At 39.5% G+C, this 21,948-nt stretch overlaps 1 protein-coding gene across 2 annotated transcripts in view; it reads left to right on the top strand.

Moving 5' to 3' along the window:
* FAM13C (family with sequence similarity 13 member C) overlaps positions 1 to 21,948 on the top strand; it is a 39,274-nt gene that overhangs the window by 9,965 nt on the left and 7,361 nt on the right. For both annotated transcript variants that reach the window (XM_065746801.1, XM_065746800.1), the window contains exons 3-9: positions 6 to 127; positions 7,157 to 7,220; positions 12,969 to 13,119; positions 17,301 to 17,511; positions 18,182 to 18,320; positions 19,662 to 19,743; positions 21,425 to 21,636. In XM_065746801.1, the coding sequence (XP_065602873.1) occupies positions 6 to 127; positions 7,157 to 7,220; positions 12,969 to 13,119; positions 17,301 to 17,511; positions 18,182 to 18,320; positions 19,662 to 19,743; positions 21,425 to 21,636 (981 nt within the window). The remainder of the gene's footprint in view (positions 1 to 5; positions 128 to 7,156; positions 7,221 to 12,968; positions 13,120 to 17,300; positions 17,512 to 18,181; positions 18,321 to 19,661; positions 19,744 to 21,424; positions 21,637 to 21,948) is intronic.

Genomic DNA, 21,948 nt, shown 5'->3' with positions numbered 1-21,948 from the left:
TGCAGGAGCTGGAGAGTTCATTGCCAGGCCTCTCAGACTGGCAAGGGAAGGCAGGATCTTCAGCTAATGATTGTGCATGGAACGTGGATTTTAGATGCCAGGAAGCAGTTGTGAGATTTCAGCCAAGGTAAGCTTTGGGATAAGAGAATGCATTTCACTTCTAATTAACTGTGGGAAAGAGTAATTCATTTGCAGCCTGTCGCATAAGATATTCAGACTCCTGGCTCCCATTGGCAGTTGTATTCTGTATTTAAATGCCAAAAACTGTTTGGAGAAAATGAAAGGCATGAAGATAAGAATGCAAATTTAATCCACCTTTAAATCCTCTACATTACAAGCAGGAAGAACATCCTTGCTTCAGAAATTTCTGTTCCTCCATGCCAAGTTTCAAAAATATTTCAACACTTTTTTTCCCATTTTTCCCTGGTGCTGACTTGCCTTGCTTTCTCAGAGCTGTTTTCTCACTGAGAAATGGAAATGTGAAGCAACATACCTGATTTTGGTAGGGTGTACATTTACATATAGTTTACACTGCTCTTGTTTTAGTGCTGTAAAGGTAACTCCTTCAGGGGGAGATATTCAGTTGACGTGTTAGCCAATTCTTGATTGCGGGCAGCTCAGCTGAATGTGAAGTAATTCACATCTGGCAACTACCAGTAGTCAAAATTCTATTCCTGAGCCTTGCAAAAGGTTAGAAATGGGGCTTCAGCTCACCCACCTGATCCAACTTAGCAGTAAAGATGTGTCCTAAGGAGAAGATTCTGCTCTTATTGGGAAGCTTGGACTGTGTAAATGACTGTGCTCTTCAGGGTTACCCTTTTTTATGGATTTCACATGCTCAGCTGCTGCTCAGTGCTGTTTACAGAGTTTCACGTAGGCAAACCAGGACTCTGGTCTTTATTTTGTGCCTAAAATTTAATGATAGCCTTGGTGCTTTAAGTGCATCCACAGCAGCAGTAACAGAGGCTCTGGCTGGACTGCAGCAGCAGCTGTACATCATAGGAGTGATAGTAGGTCAGGACACAGGTAGTGGACATACTGAGCTCATTGCCTCCAAGGTCTGTTTCGAGTCAGGGCTAGGTTAGTCGTGGCAGTTGCCATCCAGTGATATTTTAGTGCTTTATGTGAAAGGAACCAGTTGCCTTCACAATGGTTTTCAGTAGATGATATTGTAAAAGATTTGTGCTCTCAGAGGAAACTTTAGCAGAATGACCAAGCATTTTATTAGCTTTCACGTACATCTACTTTCACCTTCCAGTGCTTGTATCTGCAGCTGTGACACTGCAAGTCCTGCATCTTGGAAAATGTTTCTAATTAGCCCCAGCCTAAGAAACTTGCCCTCTACTTCTCTGATATTCTTAATTTTGGAAAAAAATCACACCAATTACTTGTAAGGAGAATAGTGAGTTTGGTGTCAGTGAGTTAGACCTACCTAGCAGCTCTGCTGGTAAGAGCCCTGTGTTTGGACAACTAATATAACACTAGTGAAATATAACACTAGTTAATTTCAATCGATGACAGAAACATAATGAAAGAAATGTGGATTTTAAACATAAGAATCAGAGTAGAGTGTGCATGCATACAACAGCGACTATGCCAAAGTTCCCCTGTCCACTTCAAAAGTTCAGCCTTTTTAGTTTTCCAGATATTAAACCACTGTTCACCATTTTACTATTTTTATTTTTGTTCCTGTGTAGCACAAGGGCAGCTCCTTAGGAAGCCTGTTACTCACAAGTGCTTTGTCTGGATTTATTGTATTAAGAGTTGTGAAAACATAGTGATTGCATGTCAGGTTTGACCACCTCATAGTCTGAGGATGGGACAACAAAATGGAAGCGACATTACTCCTAAGTTAGGGACTTTGAGCATGAAATGAAAATGTCAACTTGCGGTCCTTGGTCTCACGTACACATTGTATTCAGTTTGTCTTACCCATACTTGGAAAAAAATTTCCTACCACCTGGATGGGACAAAGGACTTGGAATTACATATGCTGCAGTTATCACTTCCAGGCTGAGGTTTACTCTGGCTGGTGACTCCTCTGAAGAGTCACCAATAGCTTGCCCCTGTTCTTCACCATTAACAAGCTTTGATAGGGCCCTGTCATTGCGTGCCCTTGTCTCAGCTTCTGTAGATCATTGGCTGCTGTATCAGAATCACAGAACTGGCTTGTGCAATGGACTGTGAAACAGCTGCCAAGGTATGTTGTGCCTTGTTTTCTGCTTTCCCTGCTCTGGAACATGACAAAGGTTAAGTATTCAGGCTAGATTTCGACAGAAAGCATCTGCTAGCCTTGCAAAACTTGAGTTTCACTATCTTCTACTCTGATTTTGCTAGGTTAGTGGTAAAATTAAAAATCCTTTGGAACACTGCAACTTTCTGGGATCCATAACTCATAGACCAGAATCTTTCTGCTCTTTTGGAGAAGAGGAGGTGACCACACTGATGCTGTAGGGGTGCCATGGAGCAGGCTCCAATATCACATATGTGTGGGGAAGAGAAGAAGGATTTATTTCTATCTTGTACTAAGGAGCAAGGTTGGCTATTTCTAGTGAGATGTGTTGTTCTTTCTGCTTTAGTTTGGTTTCTTCAGATTGATATGTCTCTGCAATGAGTCTCCCTGAAGTTTAACATCTAAACACCTTTGAATTGTAAAGGATTTGTCTTGAAATCTGTTCTAGTCGGGCAAAAATAGGACAATTCTAATTTATCTCCATGTGGATAAAAAACTACTGATATAAATAAAAATGTTGGGGTACAGTCCCTGTTTAGTAGAGCAGTTCAAATTCAGGATGAAAGAACGGAGGAATTCCATAAACAGATATGTGACAAAAGAGCAAAAAAGGCAATATGAAGAAAACAGTTCACAGAAACAGGACTTAGGCATATGGGCTGATTGCTGGGGGGTGAATCGAGTACTTTCATCTTACCATTACTCACAGCCTCTGAAACAGCAAAGGAAAAGTTCTAGAGGAATTTGAGGTAAATGGGAGAATAGACTTGGTGAGGAAATTTCAGGCTAACTTTTTACATTGCACTTGAAATAGAAGAATAAGGAAATACTGTCATGTTCTTGGCTGAGCTGTATCTGCCCTGCAAATCAAGGGTTTTAATTTCAAGATGTTTATTTTGCATGATTTTTTAACATCAGCATCAGTTCTGAATCTGAAATGCCATTTGCACGGATGAAAACCTTTACGTTTTATTAGAAGAACATGATTTTCTAGTATTATTCCAATTTGATTACGCTGAATTCTGCTCTAGTCCTTGTATATAGTTGGACATGGATTAGAGACCCAGGAAGAAATGCTTGCAACAAAGAAAATTGTTTTTTTTCAAATAGGGAATGGGAAAGTGTGCAGCAATATATGCATGGTTCTTACTGATGGCATTTTTAAAGTTAGTCAGCAAAACTGACCTAGATTGCAGAGGTGTGTGTGCAGTTACCTGAGTAGAAGATGGCATCTTGCTTTGATGCTTGTTATGCAGAGGTGGGGCTGAAACCACTTCCAGATATTGTTCCAAATCAATATGGGAACTACACTTTGTTGTTCTGTTTATTGGTTTAAGTTTTCTGCCAAAGAAAAAAAACCCGAGAATTCCTCCTCCTTCGCATCCCAAAAATTTAAGTGGAGTGGTTTCATTTAGTAGGATTTGGCTGGTCCTGGGTACATCCCTTTTTTTCTGCAGAGCAGCTGTTGCTGTCAGACCTCGAAGTGTTCTCCCAGAAGCCTGAAAATGCTGAGAGCCCTGGGTTGCCCTGGATCTGGGCCTCAGACAGGACCTCCCAGGATTTCCGTGTTCCCTCCCCTGTGGGAGAGCAAGCTCTAGCAGTGCCCTCAGTAACAAAGTTCTCAAGGCAAGTAGCTTCTGAGGGTGCAGTTCAGTGGGGACTCACACAGCTTCCACATTTTGCTCAACAGCTACAACATGGGAATGTGTGGGAAGGAGGAGGGAAGGTGCAGAAGGGCTGATATCCCTGTGCCGTATGATGAAGCCACGTGGGTGAGGCAGAGCTGGAGAGGCTGCATTCCCATGCAGATAACCAGGCAAACCATGGGAGAACCCGGCCAGATTCCCTCTGACCTGACCAAAATTAATGGTGACTAATTTGTTTCTGTGTATATTTCTGTGTTGGCAAATTAAGATTTGCTGATGAAACACTGCTTTGCTGGGAAATGATGGATCTGTTCCTAAGAGCAGTTTCTTCAGGAGTCTTGATATTAAAATATTGGCGTTTAAGGTTCCAGTTAGACTCCTTATATCACGGCATGGAAAATTCCTGAGTAAGCTCTTAAGCCGTCATATACCCCCCCCAAAAAAGAAGAAAGGAGTGGAGTAGGAGCAGATGTCAACATATCACTGTAGCCTAAGTAAGGAGTATGCTTTGTGAGCATGAGAAGCACACATAATATAAAAAAGTAGCTGTGGTGGTGTGCCAAAGCCAGCCTTTTCCACAGGGCTGCAGTTCGAGGCAGATGCTGCTCTACTGAATCCCAGGTATGTTCTCGCTCCAGCATTCAGAGACTGCGCATAGAGCAGCATAGGATGTGTCCAAAGACTTCTAGGCCCTTAAAGGTGTTGTTTCTTATATTGTGAGTGTACGCTCATGTGATGTAACCTGTTGGTAGGCTTAATCAGTCCTCTTGTGTGGTAGGGAGACTGCCTTTTGTGAGCTGTTCACCTGGTAGGTCATCCTCACAGTGAGCAGGGTAAAACTGACGGTAAGACTGAAGGGGGAAAAGAAGTGTTGTCCCAGGATAGAGCAAGAGTGATTCTGGAAAAGGAGCTTCATTCCACAGCACAGGATGTGGTTTGCTTTCAAGGAATTATCACTGATGGCACCACTGATGCATTTCTTGGCCCAAGACACCAAGTGCACATGGCATTGTAGCACATAAAGAAATAGGACTCCTGAGAACAGCACAGCCTAGCTCAGGGTTACACTGATTTAGATGTATAAGAATCTAGTCCTGACCCGGGAGGTAGAACTGTGAGGAGTGTAAAGGCTGGAGATTTGCACATTAGAGAATGCAATGCTTCTTTCTGCTTTTAATCTGGGAATTAAAGTTAAATTTACTTGGGTTATGTTTAAGTATTTTTCCTAGTTTTTAAATTTGTGTAGCTTAATTTGAATTTTCCCTGAGTTTAGCAGTGATATCTGTATTGTGCATAATTCAGTAATTCACATGTTATGTTTTTCAAACAGCTCACTGCCCTTGCAAATTCATCTGCCCCTTGAAGTCACTTAGGAGCTCAGGAATGATAATTAACACTTAGGGATTTTTTTAATGTCCACAAGCTTCAAATGTACACAGATTCAATCTTTGTCATCTATGCAGCAGCAGAAAAGGATAGTTCTGCCAAAGCCAGACTTGCCAGACTCCAGGAAGAGTGTAAGATCAGACTTTCTATATATTTAGTAAGGATGGTATTACATATATTTTAATAGCAGCTGGAGAGAGAAATTTGTTTTCATGATTTTACATGATGTCAGTAATGTGAAGTATGAATCAACTACAATTATTGAACGTTTTGGCTGAGGTTTAAAAAATTTTTAGTGTTCTCAGCACAAATGGAAAATTAGGGCTTTGTTACTGCTGCTTTTGAAGTTAACAGATACTTCGTGATCGAATTTTAATGAGAGTAGGACCCAACCCATAGTTATTAAATGGTGAGCCCTTTGTTGCCTGACAACAATCAGATAACTTGCATTTGCCTCGAGGAGTGGTTCATCTCAGTGAAAACAAAAAGGCACACCACAGAACTCTATAGAACAGGACTAGCTCGGCATACTTAGGCGGCTCTTAATGTAAATGGTTTTCAGACAAAAATAGTTATTGCCTCAAAGATTTCAGAAAACATCTGGCACCTCCAAAATCCCAAGAATGCAAAACTGAAAACATCTGATTCTGGTATTTTCTGTGAAATAGAATAGAAATATGCGGCGTCTGCATCCCTAAAACAGTAGGTGAGAGCATCACCCTGAATGAGAGAGGTGGTGCTGCAGGGGAGCTGTGCAGTTTTGACTCTCTGAAGTGCAAGATTCATGAGTGACATAGCTGTGACTTGTGGAGAATATCCTAGAGTGCCTGTAAGAACTGCTTCTTTTGTTAAGGAAGTTGTGTATTACTCTGAAAAGAGTCGTCCAAATGAGTACCAGAAGAGCACAAAGCTGACATGTGTCCTTTTATTCCTCTGCCTTGTGTCTAGCACTAGCTCAGTGTAATAAATCACTCTTTTAAGTATATTTTTATAGCCTTCCAAGTCATTCCTTACATGTTATTAAACCAAACTGTAAATGTTTCACTCTTTCCAATTAAGTTAGTTCTTTGGATCTCTCCGTGCTCTTCTGTAGCATTTTAACACTGTTCTGCTGTCTCGTAATGTTGTCTCTGCTGTGTAAAAGCTAGAGAATCCTCCACTAACCTTTCAGGTTATGGCTGCATCTGCCTGGAAGTGGGGCAGTCCTCATGGTAGCAGCAGTCAGTGGGAAGAGGTTTTCCCCTTTCTGGTCCAGGACCTTCCTTTTCTATTTCCACGTGGAGAAGCAATGATATGCCGAGGGAAAAGCAAAGCTGTGGACCTCACTGATGGCTGCTAAGTGACATTCAGTACAAAATGTGGAAATCTCTCTTGCTGAAAGGATTTCCACCTACTTGTGAGAGTCCCACGGGACTGTGTGGAATTTGCAAAAGGTAATTTTAAGCAGAAAGCTGAAGGTTGGGAACCTAAAATGCGACCAAGTTTAAATATGGAAAGGTTTATTCTTCATGGCTCTGATATAGGAAAATACTTTTTCTTAAAGTACGTGAGACAAATTGTGCTTAGTTTTAAACATTTGAACTCTTCTTGGTTTTAACTGTCTTGACACTGAGAACCAATCATACCACTGAAGGATGCCGTGTGACACAGTGACCTCACACTTCAGAGACACAGTTTCCAGATTCTCATTCATACTTCAAATATATATTTTGTAGAATTCTGTAAAACCACTGGTATTTTTTGCGTGAGTTATAAAATACAGAAGTAAGTTTCATAGAAATGTTATTTTTTCAGTATCTTGTAGTTTATGAACAAAGATGATGAAGAGTCTGAAACATTTGTTGCAAAAATAAGAAATCTATTGAAAGAAAAGTCTTGTTTTATTTTGTAGAATTGATCAAAACTCATGTATTTCAAGAAATGATGCAACTGAGCAACTGTGCAGCTTCAGTGAGGTAAGTGTTACCTGGTGTAGGGATCCTGCTTTGGCAGGGGGATTAGACATGATGATCTCTTGAGGTCCCCTCCAACCCCTGTGATTCTATGATTCTATGAAGTGTGACCAGAAATTGAAATATGCTGTTAAAATTTTGACTCAAGTTTTTTTCTCAGCTCTTGGAATATTACAATCACTTGAGAGTCCTAGACTATCTTTTTAATGAATCATTTCAATCAGGTTTTTGAAGAAAGGCATAAAAATATGATATGAGACTGCTGTAATGGTTTAAAATTCTGAGAAAGAGGCTTTTAAACTAAGGGAATGGCACTGTGTTTTATTTGTGACCAGAAAAGAGTTAAACATTCAGTACTGACTAAGTGAAATGCCATCTTGTAAGAACATTTTATTTTTTCCTCATATTACTGCTTACCTCAATTACGTTTTATTTAGAAATAAGGAGGTGTCAAAGGTTGCTACATCCTACATAAATAAACCATGAACAGCACAGTGTAGTCTTGAAAAATGCTTTTGTCAGAGAGTAGGAGGGAAGGGTTGGAGTGACTAGAAGCAGGGAAGCCAAATAACACCTGTGAAGCTTGAAACAAGAGCTGTTTTCACAGCAATTATGACAGGAGCACTGCATGAGTAGAGCACAAAGAAGCTGTTTCTGTGACCAAGTCACATAGTGGATGAGCCTGGGCTAGGCTGTCACAGTCAAGGCAGTGTACTGGAGGCCAAAAGCAAGCTGTGCAGTGCTCAAAGTGGGAAATATTATAAAGCGTTTTCCACAAGCCAGGGCATCTGAATACTGACATAGAATAAACTTAATTCTGCAAGAGCAGTGAACATGCTGGGACATAAACAAGGAGTACACAATGTTTTAAAGTGTAGACTAAAAAGACAACAGAAGCAGGTGGGGACAGATGTGATAGGGAAGAACTGGATGTAAAAGAAGTCTGTGCCAGTGAAAGCATTGAAAACCAGCTTTGTTTCCATAATGTGCCTGACTTTCATTAGGAGAAAACTACGCTGTGTCCTTTTAAAGGAATTCAGATAAAAAAATAGTTATAATTATTTCCTGTGCATGTGTGTTGTTGTGCAGCTCACTATTGAAAATCCCAGTATTAACTGGGAAGGCCCTTTCTGCAGTGAGTGTAAGGGAGAATTCTCTCTCAGCCCTGATCTAGGCAGTTAAGGCTCTAAGAGAAATTACTGTTTCTGAGAAGCTCCACTGCAAATGTCACCAGAGCTTCTGCAGCTAGAATCATAGAAAATCCCAACTTGGGGCCCATATGGGATCATCAAGTCCTTTCTTGTCTTCACACAAGATTTGAGTAAGATTTTAAATTCTTGCAAAGGGTTCCTTTAAGATGAAAAAAAATTACAGTAAATAAAAAAGAGTAGAAAAATCCCTCTAAAATAGTAAATAAAAATAGTAAAGCAGATAATTAATTCAGAAATTAAAATGAGTTGCAAATCATCTGTGGGGAATGTGCAACAGCTACACTCTGGTGCTAACTTTCTTTGCAGAATCTTAGAGCATTGTGTATCTCAGATCTCCTGCAAACCTGAATGGACAGGCATTATTACAAAATAAATTCCCTTCTTGGATTAGAGGAAGTGCTGTCTCTCCTCTATGGTCATGGTGACATTATGCAGACCCAGGGCATATCTTGTTCTATCTTACTGTTGCTTATTTGTTAACCGTAAGGAAGGTTTTGAATTGAAAATGTCATTTGCCTCAAGACGCAAATATTGCCCTAGAAGATACCATGGATTTATTTATGTTCATGTAAAATATGCCTATCTTGTTTTAACCTGAACGCTCAGATTAAAAGGCAAGAGAGATGCTTTTATATGTCACTGTTCCAGTGCTGCTTTTAATTTCCTTACTGCAAAGAAATCGAACAGACTGATATTTACTTTGTTTCTTTTCTGTATGAATCACTCCAAAGGCCATTAAATACTGAAAGCTTGGCTTGTTCTATTTCTTTGCCCCAGCTGATTTCATAAATCCAGTAAATCCATCAGCAAACTGCATATAACAGAAGAGCTGCCTTCCAGTCTTGGGGCAGGAGCAAGCAAGGTGCAGCCATCCTCAGTGTGGCCAGGCAGCTGTATTTACACAGAAAGGACTGAGCATAGGCTTTGCTTCTCCCTGAGACCTGGACCAGATCTGTTGGAGAGGCAAAAACACATTCTCCTTCACTTTCCTCAGTTCCTAAATGTGCTAGGTTTTTCCTGTCCCCAGGGATCAGAGGAAGCTGATGATGGCAACACAGTTTCGGATAAATAAATATTACTACCAGCAGTGGCTCTCCATCAGCCATCATTAGCCATCTGCTCTCTGCAGTTATGCTGTGAATGGTGACTGATGCGTGGTGGTCTGCAGCCCCTGGTGCAAAAAGGGAGATTAGTGGGGCTGTGAGGCACCGTTGAGCACATTGTGTCCTGCTGGGCTGCAGCCCATGGGCATGCTGACACACAACAGTGGTGCTGATGCTGCCCAGCCCCACACAGACCTCCAGCTGGAGAGGTAGTTACTGGTAACACCAATTAAAAACATATAGAAACTATATAAGAGGTCTTCCATTCTTTGCCAGAGCATTTTGGTGATAGATAGGGACTATTTGTTCATTCAGTGTCATATTCTCCAGGGTGATAGAGCAGTGCGAGTGTATATGTGTGGTATTTATCTTTAGATGTAAGAAGTTATCCGTCATCTCAGTAACTCCTTGCCCCAAGGCCCCAACTCTTGGTTCTCATCAATCCTTTAGAAAGAGAATGTTTCAGGAGTGGGTACAGATGACAAGCTTTCTTGTTTATAAAGATGGTTTTGTTACTGCAGGCTGAACTTCCACTGCCAACAGCTGTCCTTTTGTATTGCTTTTTTTCAGGAAGAAGGAGTGTGGTACCTTCATGACTGTTTTCTTAAAACAGTAGCAGGAGTTATAAGTAGGAAAGAAATGCCACACATTCTTCTGTTTTCATAGGGCTTGCTGTAAATGTCTTTATTTTTCCATTCTATTTGATTTGCAAAAAAAGCAGGATGTCATTAGAGTCATAGGATGGCCGGGGATGAAAGAGACCTCAAAGATCATCTAGTTTCAACCCCCCTGCCATGTGCAGGGTCACCAGCCACTAGACCAGGATGCCCAGAGCCATTTCTAGTGAAATTGGCATAGCTCAAGTTGTCAATAACTTCAAGAGGACAATAAAGATAAGAAACCCTTGCCCAAGTCTATTCTAATTGCTTCTTTTTCAAACTTGCAAAGTACTGTTCCTAAGAGACAGCAGTATATATATTTTTCTTCTAAACAAATGTAAGGATCCATTTTAAATATTATTGTCCTTTTTTTTTATATTAGAAAGAGTCAGGAATTTATTATGTGACACTAATGATAATGTTGGAATGAGCCTCAAAACTGAAGGATTTGAATGGAGTTAATTAGCTGCTCTGATATGCCACACCTTACGTTACTTCAGTGATACTGGTTTTTCTTGTGAGAATTTACTGATCATTACGATGGTGCCTTCCATGACTCATTTTCTCCCTACATCAAATCTTTATCAGGGGCACATTCAAGAAATTGCAGAAGGTATTTTTATTATTATTGTATAATTTTTTTTTTTTTAGTATTTGGCAGTGGCTGGGAATCTGCCATCCACCCACTTTCCACAACTGGGTGAAAAATATCACAGAAAGTAATGGAATGCAAACGAGCTAGTGAATTACATTGCTGAAATTGTTGAAAGCATTTAAAAACTAATGAATAATAAGAAATGCAGATGAATGTATTTTCTTGATCTGCGAATTTTTCTTTCAGTTACTAGGTCCATAAAGGTTAGAGATTTTGGCCAGTCATTCACCTATGTTGTTCTTACTGGTGGACTTAGAGACTGCCTTGAAAACTCTGGAATGATGCTTGCCATCAGCAGTCCTTGCAGTAAGGTCTGTGCTGGGATAAGGACAAGGGCAAATGGTTTTTAAACCAAAGGAAGAGAGATTTAGATTAGACGTGAGGAAGAAGTTTTTACTGAGAGCAGTAAGGTGCAGGAACAGATTGCCAGGAGAGGTTGTGGATGCCCCATCCCTGGAAGTATTCAAGGCCAGGTTGAGTGGGGCCTTGGTCAACCTGGTATGGGATCTAGCAGCTGACAACCCTGCCTGCAGCAGGGTTTGGAACTTGATGATCCTTGAGGCCCGCTCCAACCCAAGCCATTCTGTGATCAGAGTCCTCCCTGGCCTGCAAATCATACAGTAACTGTAAAACATGGTCCATGTGTTGTGATGATTCCATAACCACAGTGTTTAGCTGAGGTGAGAGGTGGTAGAAAATGAGGCCTGGCAGGTCGCAAAGACAACACAAACCAGTGCCATGAGTATCCCTTCAAGCCAGCATCCTTCGTTTAGTTGGGAAAATTCACTTTTTGCTTTTTCCAAACTTCTCTGTTTCGAGGTATCTCCTTGAAAGAGCTCCTTTCTTCTCCCTTTTCACTGCCTGAATTTTATGTAAGAAACAAAAAGATCAAGGCTGAAAGTCTTCCCTTCTGTTCCCTGTCAAATTCATTTGCCTTTTTTGGTTTTTTTAGCCAAAAATAGTGCCACCCTTGGACTTACAAAAGTGCTGTATTAAAATGAAATAATAATGTGTAGATGCATTAAGCTACTGCAGTAAACAAATTCACTATTTAATTAAATGAATCAATGTATTAGTTTGAGAGCTTTCATGCATTAGGGAAAGTACTGTTTTAGGGTATAAACTCAAGGAATTTCTTCGTGTTATAACTCTCAAATTTCTTTCAGAAAATGCTCTTTGTAAATGTGTACTATGTGAGCAGTTTAACAATCTATGTATATTCTGAATGCACCAGCTGGGTGATTATTAAAACAGCTGTATGGGGTTTTGTTTTATGCTGCAAGTTCTATTTCCCTTGAGAAAGGAAAGCTGAATTCATGGGGTATCAGTAGTGACTCACTTCACCCAGCTGAATGGTGATAAGGGCATTTGCATCACAGTAAGATGCTTGTGTCAGATTGTACAGCTGAATATTGCGTGCAGCATTAAAGATTAAAATGAGAAATGGACCAAACATGACACTGTAGCTGGAAGAGATGTTAGAGATATCTAGCCTTGTCCCCATTGATTTGGCTGCAGTAAGTGACAATGATCTGTTAATTTTGCCTTTGCAGCAGATAGGAAATGATCTGGTTGCGTGCAGAAGCAGCAGCCACCTACACAAAAGCGATGTCTACAAGGAAGTAGCTCCAGAAAAGCCAATTAAAAAATATCTCTTCCAAGAATCCCATGAGGCAGCATGTTCTCAGTAACTCTTTGTTCACTGCTGTGTACTGCACAATAGGCTGGAGAGGAAGACTGTTTTTTTTCATGAATGGTAAACGGGGAGGGACATAATGTCATCAGATCGTGATGTCAGCCCAATGAATGAAGTACTTACTCAGTGTATTGCTTCAGGACCAGGAAAAAAGGGACACCATCTCAGTGTGGCTTCCTAGAATAAATTGTCTTTTGCTGACAGTGTCAGCTTTCCCACGTGTCATGAATAATCCATTTAAATTAGGTCTTAAATAACCAGAGGTGAAGAAAGTCGTGGAATAGTGCACGTTGGTTCTTTTGCACGTCCTCAGAGCTGCTCTTGGAACAGTGCTTCACAGGCGTTTCTCATGGGCTCAGTGAGTTGAAGAACTATCGCTGTATTTTGTGGTTCCCTATCTAGCCCAATGTTCTGCTTTTGTCTGCAGAATTCTTTGTTGAAGCTACAAGCCCTCGAAACCGATCTGTGCTCTGCATTTCTGCCAACCCAGGAGGAAACTCCCCAGCTGCCGGCGCCCAAGGACCCAGCCCCTTCATCAGTCCAACCCAGCGTGCAAGCTGATGGGGCCAGTAGTGGAGGTAAGGGATCGTGTCGTGATGTGCTCTCATTTGCAATTATAAAACAGCCTTGTGACTTGCAGTCTAATCTCAGATTTGCAGTCCCCTGGGAAACAGTGCCGAGCTGATGCAAAGCACCGTTTCCTGATGCAAATGCTATGTAATGTAAAAAGGGGTGATATTTGTTACAAGAGCAGAAATTGATGGCTACAGCCTTCTGTTTTTCTGCGAGGCAATCTGGCTTTTCAAATAGATTTTAAGAATCCTGATTCTTTTATTTTTAGTTTGTCTGTTATTTATTCAAGTGAATTTATGCTTTTTATTTCCTATGCCTGTATTGTGTGAGATCATCTGCCATATCATGTAATTCTATTTTTGTCCTTCTTTCTGTCAGACCAGTATCACTTCATTTCTCCTATTATTGATTTTAGTTTAATGCATCAGCAGAGAGGTAGTGAAGGTGAGTTGTACAGCATATGCGTTTTAATCATTCATGATTCTCTATTATCCATCTGGGTAAATTGTGGTATGTTACCTCTCTCTCCTTCCTCGGTATGGAAACCAGTCCTGGCAAATAAAATAGCCCTAAGGTTCCACACTATTTTTGTCAATTCCTAGCTGTTAGTCACTGGGCTGACAGTCGTGATGCTCAGAAGAGGAATCACAGTTTGTGAAAAATAGGTCAAAGGCAATATGACTAATGCATCTCACAGACAAGTGACATGAATACACAAATACTTCAATTGTTGGCCACATATAGTCCAAATTAAAGCAGATAGGTAAGTAGTCACTATGTAGTTGACATTTTATGTCTGAATAAATGCTCAGTTTAGGAGAACTTTTATCTAAGGTTGCTTGCTTAGAATTTTCAGCAAGAAATAGCAGCAAGTTATATACCTAAAAAGATGACAAATTATAGTGTTAATATATACTTAAGTTTGAGGTTTATATTGAAATTAAGGGAAATGATAGGTAGAATCCAAATTATTGGAAAGTAGAAAGAATGTAAAGAACACTACATATCCTGTTGTTTCAAGTCTTGAGTTTTTTAGCTTAAAAAAAAAGGGCAATTTTGTCCAGCTTGGCAAACATATGAATGGTTCTGGGTGCAGGTACTGAATTTTGCAAGTTTTCCCTTGCTTTGGATGTATGGTTTCCCATTTGGATGAACGCTTTCCCATTCCCTTGCTATGGATGTAAGGCAGACAGAAATGTACAATCTGTGCTGCACAAGCAGAGACATTTTGCAGCTCATCTAAAACCTGCACTGAGTCTTTTCCTTTATGTCAGGGTGAGTTTCCCTCTTTTTCATGTCGTTTATTGAACTACTTTGTTCTGGCAGTTTCAAATTCCTTGTTGGGATGGTTCATAATAGGCCTCCTTTAATTACTCTTTATTATATTTTCCTATTATTTGTTGTCTTTTAAGCTGTTATAGAACATTAATTTCAGGTGTTCTCTCTAGCTCCTATTTGCCTATCTCCATCTACACACACACACACACACAAATATTGGATGATGTAGCATTGATGTCATGCAGTTTAGAGTTACTCTGTTACTCAGGCAGTTCAAACTTGTGCTTCAGATAATGGATTTTAATGGCCTCTCCATGCTAACATCTGTTCTGTGGTTGGTTGCGTTTTCCTTTTTGAGTTGCTATTCTTTATAGATATAGTCTTAGTTCTGTCTCTGAAATTACAAACGAAATCTGATTCATTCACTTTAGGTACAGTTGTCACATGAAACTAATGGCCTTTTCAGGTTGAACTTGGATGGAGGTCCAGAGATTTGCACCAGGTTAGAAACAGACTATTTAGAGGACACACCATATTGACCACGTGTCTAGTTATAAGCTTTTGCTTAGCGAATCAGGCAATCGGAAAAAAAAAAGTACAATGTGAAAATCTATTATTTTTAGTATAAATATGAATGATTATTGTTTTTCATTCTGTGGGACATTAAATGTCCCAGACAAGGATGTGAGTATACATGTGACTTGAGCTGCTGCATTCATAGATGTTACAAATGTTGACATTGCAACACATTACATCTGCGTATTTATTCTTATATACAACAGATGATTCTGTATTATTATTTTACTTAAACCAAACACAAATATGCATATCATACAACCTGTATTATATGATTGAAGGGCACATTATGAAGCTTGCCTATTATAAGGTATTAGATACTGGCTTTAAATCCTCTGATGTACTCTTGCCTGTGGCAGCCTGGACTGAATAAATGACAGAGAGCAGATGTAGGCTAAGGGGCAACATATGAGCTTGGCTAGCTGTGGCTGTATTTCCCATTTTGAGCAAAAATAGAGGCTGTAATTAGGTCAGACATGTGAATGCACATACACATTTGGTTCAAATGTGGATTACTCATAAAATAACTGTCCTATTTAGAATCTACACAGGTTTGGAATCAGGACAACGGCCTTAAAATGTAATTAAAAATGGAGCTGGCCATGTAAATGAATAAGTTGTAATGACTTACTGAGCACTTCTGGACTGTACACAGCAATTCAGGGCATCTGGGATATTATATGGTTGGGACTAAGATCTCTCATGGGGCCATAGAAAGTGTAATAGAGAAGATTAATTGCCAGAAACTAACAGCACTTGTGTTTGCAGAACAGTTTCTATTCCAGTCTTTTTCACTGTATGTTGTCTGTGTAAATTATTTCCTGTGACTGGTACAATATTGTATGTTTACTTCATCCAGATGCATTTCTGGATTCCTCTTAGGGAGGATTTAGATCTCATACTCTGCTTAGAACTTCTTGGAGTTGCTCTCAAATCTTTAAGAGGTAAATTTTACAGAGTGGAAATTAATTAGAGGAAGGATGGTAGGTTAGAATTAATAATCACCGACATTGTCTACTGTGAAAAAATGCTTAATGTAATTATAATTGATGGTCTTGAAGTAAGTGAACTTACAGATAGAAAAGTCACACATGACTTTTGCACAACAGACTAAACTGTGATTATGCAGTGTGCACGTAGACTTCCGTTGTCAGCAAAGCAAAAACAGTTGGATACTGACCAATGAAATAAGGTGTTAGGTTATTCTACGATTTTTTGAATCAATAGTTGATTATTATGAAGAGTTTCACTTATAGCTAATATGTCCCTGACATCCCAGTGCAGAAGTATAGATAGCTCCAGAATCAATTGGGCAGAGGTGAAAAAACATAAATTACAAAGGTTCCATTAAAATCCTGAAGGAAATACCTACTCACTGTGGAGTATCATGTTAAAGGGTGAAAATACAAAGAACGTGAATGTTAAATAACTTTCCTAGATCTGCCTGCTCTTCTGGGGAAAAAGTCATATGCAATTGCTTTACTCTGTGCACTTTTAGACTTGTATTTAATAAAAGGAGTCTGCAAAATGTATTAGAATGCATGTTATATAGCAGACTTAATACTGACTTAGAAATAGTTTGCGTGCTGCCTGGAAATAGCAAATGATGTGCATTCAAAGGCTGTGTGTATATGTGGCTTTAGAGGATAAAATAATTTAGCAGATACAAAATGTTATGTATTGTGGAAATTAACGCAGAGGAGCCTGGGAAAGAGCACACGTTCTTAGCTTTAACACATGATAACTGTTTTTGAGGAAGAACTTCTCGTGAAAATGTTAGCTTGCATAACTGCTTTGAATGTAACTGCTTGTTATTTTCATGTGTAATGTTCTTTAGACTCATATGCATGTTATTTCAAAACCTAATGAAATTAGGGAAACTACAAACAACGCTGGAGGTTCTTAGCATCAGGAAATACCGTGTTTGTGTTCTGCCTTTCCTGTGACCAATGACAAAATGCTACATCACAACATAAATCTTGTTTTGGATATTTATCTTCTGCTTCAGGAACGTGGCTTTCAAAAGCAAATATTTGTTAAAAGTCTAATTAATCTTCTGGGAAACTCTCCATCTCTGTACTCTATAGCTAGAAACATACCTACCTGCTTTCTCCTGTGAAACTTAAAGATACTCTGGGTTAAGCCAATGAGTGCCCTTTTTATTTTCTCATCCTCAGTATTATGTTCAGCGTGCATGTGATACTTTGTTGAAGTACTTGCTATGTTTACTTTGAATACTTGCCCTTTTAATCCTTCTATACGTACAGGTTTCTTATCTAAGTAGCTGTACCTTATGAATGACCTTCAATCCACATTTATGTTTTCTTTCTAGAGCCTTTACCAGCCCACAGAGACTGGCAGAATGACATGGACAGCAGCCCACAAGAACATTGCTCCATAGGGACCAGTCGACTGCTGCATCACATTACTGATGGAGACAATCCTCTTTTGTCACCACGCTGCTCTATCTTTAGCCAAAGCCAGAGATTTAATCTAGACCCAGAGTCTGCCCCTTCTCCACCAAGTGCTCAACCTTTCATGATGTAAGAAAGTGTATTTTAATTTTTGTGTATTTAAAATTCATTTTGAACAGTGCATCATCTTTGACTCTTCAGGTCTCTCAGTTCCTCCTGTGTCATAAATGAGAAAATGTCACGTAGCAGTGTGTTTTGGCATGGTTAATGTGAAATACCAGAAATGGGTTCTAGCATTTGTCACTGATAACTTAGTGCAACGCTGTTTGAAGCCTTCGTTCATTATAGTTATGCAGTGACAGATTTAAAGTTAAGTTGCTATTCTGGTAAATGAATGTAAAGTAGGGAGGGATATCGAGGTACAAAATACTATAAATTTAATCTGTGATAAAACTGTAACTTGTTACTAGATACAGGTGTCATAGAATATATGAACAACACAGGACCCCCAGAAATCAAGATATGAGTTTCATTCAGAAACAGTCATTTCTTAAAAGCTTGGATGCATATAGTTGGTCAGCTACATATAAATAATAATCTATTGACTTCTAATTATAAAAAAACTGAAACTAAATTGCCTTCATTGGCAGTTACTTTATAAAACTAAACTCTTTCTAGCCTGTGAAAGAACCTATGTATAAATGCTGATGTGCTCAGAAAGTGTTTAGTGTGCATGAAAAAAGGCACAGTCCATTTTAGCAGTTTTTTCATAGAGCTACTGTGCTTTTGGCTTTTGCAGACCAAGAAGTTCTTCTAGATGTAACTGTGAAGAGTGCAAAGAACCCCAAACAGTAGCACAACTTACCAAGCATCTTCAAAGTCTCAAGAGAAAAATTAGGAAGTATGAAGAAAAGTTTGAGCAAGAAAAAAAATACCTGGTAAGATAATTGTTGAGAAGATAAAGGGAAATACTGCAAGAGGCAGGGAGGAATCCCAGTGTGTTGGAAATTATGCACAACAGTAAGATAAAGAATATTTTTTGTAAAATGGAAGAATTACCTGTGAGGGGATATGTTTTATCATCTTTCAGTGTATTCAGGAGTTCTGAGGTTGATTTGCATTCTCTTTGGATCGCCTTTGTTGCAAAACAGGCATCTTCTACGTGTGTGAGGAGTGTGTCACTTAAACATAGCTGATCGGGCTGTGAAAGGAAATGACTCAGAAGATGAAAAGCTGATTATTTACTTCATGGTTAAGTCATTTGCTTGGAAGCTATCGTTCTGCCTTGCAGATTCCTTCTTCCACAGATTCCCATAGCTTCCAAAACGTAGAGCTCTGTAGAAGCTGAAGAAATAAGAGAAATATGAGTTGTGATGTGTTGCTGGTGGGGGATGTTGGAGACTCTGCACAGTGCATACATACAGGATTACTGCTCATTATCAAGCTAGTTTGTTTAATGTGTAGTATGAGCATGTTAACACATCATGATGCTAATGATGTGTGCAGTATGAAAAAATGAAATCTGTGATATGTTATGAGCATGCTAAAATGAAATTGGAGCTAACTGTAATGCTACCTTGTGATCTCATCAGTGACTGCAAATCTAAAATATGTCAGTGAATTGTCCTGTCCTATAGTCGCTGTGTACTCCTGTAAGATTTCATTGACAGACATCACACTGTGACCAGAAAAGAAATAATTTCAGAGGTTTAATTTCACAAAACAGTTTCATGATTTAAAATATCTGTATTTTAATGTTCCGGAGTGTATTATTTTTAATTTGGTTTCTAAGTGCAAAGGACAAACTGTTGTAACTCTGTTGTATAGGATTTTTTTCCATCTTATTAGTTAAAGTAGTTCAGCTGAAACATTTTAAGCGCTGTTTCCCAGGAGAATTTTTGTTGTAAAAGCAGTTAGGCTTAGCCCTACAAGGGTAGAGTGCTTCAGCTGCCATCCTGCAACAGGTTTCTCCTTAGGAATATGACAAACATTAGGTATTTTATCAGTCCTCTTGAAATAACTGAAATTAAGATGAGAACTAGAGTACTCAGATTCATGTAGCACTGTGCCACAATGAGGAGAGAGAAACCATGAGACCAAGGTATAGAGACCAAGCCAAATGATCCATATGACACTGATATAGTGCAGCTGGAAATGTGCACATCTGTAACACTGTATGAGTGTTTTTATCTGTTCAGACCTTTTTTATTTTTATTGTTTCGACTGTATAATGCTCAATTCCTTTTTATTTTCCTCCTTGGTTTGTGCTTTATATTCAGCCTTCACATGGTGACAAGATTTCCAATCCTGAAGTTCTAAAATGGATGAATGATTTGGCCAAAGGTCGCAAGCAGCTGAAAGGTACATAATTGCATGTCATTTCATTTTAGTGCTGAAGCATTTGGAAGCAGCACCAGTGTACCTGGAGCACTTGACAATTAGTTCTCTTTTCTTGGTGCTTTGCTTGTTTTTCTCTACTGCATGACAGTCGGTCTCCTAATGACAACAGTGACATTAAATGACATGATGTGCCTTGATTGCTGACAGCAGGGATCAAAGTCACTTCGATACTCACAACAAGGCAACAAGAGGAGGGGGAAAAAGATGTCGTCTGCCCCTCGTGAATACCAACATTAGTGTAAAAGGCAGTGTTATTGAGAGTATTTTCCCAGTGTCTGCTGTTCTAAGGCCACTAGAATTAATGTAAAACTATGAAGTTAAAAGTTTCTTAGCCATAGTACTGACTGAGATTTTGCAACTCTTAAAGTTTTTATTATTTGACTATAGATACAGATCTTTCCCTGATATTTGATTTGTTCTTGGGGGTCACAACTGTCTCCACACAGGTCTGGTAACGTTTGTGGGTATCTCACATGCTTGCCTTCAGGGAGATTGATTTTTATTTTTTGACGCTATTTATAAATCATTTAAATGTTCTTTTTCACTATAAATGGACTCTCGCTACTAATTAATTCCTACTATTATGTTTTGTATCTCGTTTGGATACAGAAGGTGCTATTGTGGTAAAGAATTAAAAGCTCATCTTTCAATATATTTCTTCTGGAAAGTTCTCCATTAAATAGCAGGCCTTGCACAACGTCTTGGCACCAGTCAGATAGCTACTTCAGACTTCCATTCAGTATCCTCATTGCTCTCTGCAGCTCCCTAGAGCTCCAGTGGTGTTGTCTTAGTGGCAAGCTAATATGTATTTCTTGCATCCAGAGCGGCTGCTGTCTGGGACACTAGGATATACTGTAACATGTGTGTCTTCTGCTGGGTGGCTCAGATGTTGCTGTGCTGAGTGAAGTCATTTCAGCAAAGCAGCATGGCTGGGATGGTGATGCAGCCCCTAGAAATGAGGCTGATGTTTTATCTTGCACTGGAAAAGAGTAGGGCTGATTTAGACACTTCTCAGGGAATGGTCTTTGCTTTCCTCCTCCTAACTCATCCAAAAGCTCAGGGGGGCAAGGAAGTACAACAGTGCAGGGAGTGGGGCAGATGGCACCTTCTCTAGGAAAATGACTGCGGAGCATTGCATGCTTAGGTAATAATCCCTACAGCAGGCTTGGGCTCTTATCCTGGACATCAGATCATTTGAGACCGTTAGGTAAGGAGAAGAGAGGGAGAGAGAAAAACACACACACACAAAAAAAAAGAAATGGAAAAAAACAACAAAAACCCTCCCACAGATACTTCAAAGCTCTGTTTGTCTTCTTCAGTCCTTTTCCTATTCTGATTTCCACTGAGAATCTGCACTGTTTCCTACTCTGACTTGACTCATTAACCCAGTGCCTTTCCTCCATGGTAACTAATACCTTTATGTCGTGTGTGGAGGCAAAAGAAAGATCACTGTGATATCTGCTAAGTATCATAAATCTGGACACATCTCATGTTAAAATGTTGAAGCAAAGCAGAGTTACTATCCTAAACAGCTGTACTGTAATAATTGCACATGAATGAAGTCTGGATTTCTTACAGCATCGTAGGAAACTTGTTTGCAAATATTTCTCGCCTGTTTACAAACAAATAATTTACCTTTCAGAGTTGAAACTCAGAATGTCAGAAGAGCAAAACTGTACCTCCAGAGCATCCCAAAGAAATGGTAACAGTGAATGTACTGGGACCTCCAAAGAGACTGGGACACAGGAGGCCACGAGCATGGAACCAGCTCCGTCAGCAGAAGAAAACACGGACAGTGTATTGAGACAATTAAAGGAGAAAAGACAACACTTCAACATTCCTGAGACTATTAAGGTATCTAACAAATCTGGTTGTTTCTTTCAAAACTTCATCTTCTGAAACAGATATTAGTTGCTGGTGGGTGTGCATCCTATGCCCTCAGGCTCTGCAGGGCATTTTCTGACAGCACTAGAGCAGTTTTCTGAAGTGAAAATGGGGGGAAGAAGTTTTTTTTACCAAATCGTGCCAAGCACTTTTTCTTTAAAAAATTATTTGCCAGACAGTAACTGCCTACTCGAGGTTGTGTGCATGTGAAGAGCATATTTCATTGTATCAAAAATGGTGAAAGCAAATGTAATCCTATCTTGAGTTCAGAGAAACTTTGCT

The sequence above is a fragment of the Cyrtonyx montezumae genome, unplaced genomic scaffold, assembly GCF_038088225.1.
Source record: "Cyrtonyx montezumae isolate F1298 unplaced genomic scaffold, pur_monq_1.0 scaffold_4, whole genome shotgun sequence".
NCBI classification, from domain to species: Eukaryota; Metazoa; Chordata; class Aves; order Galliformes; family Odontophoridae; genus Cyrtonyx; species Cyrtonyx montezumae.
Note: the sequence above shows the minus strand (reverse complement) of the source record. Positions and strands in the feature narration are given on the sequence as shown.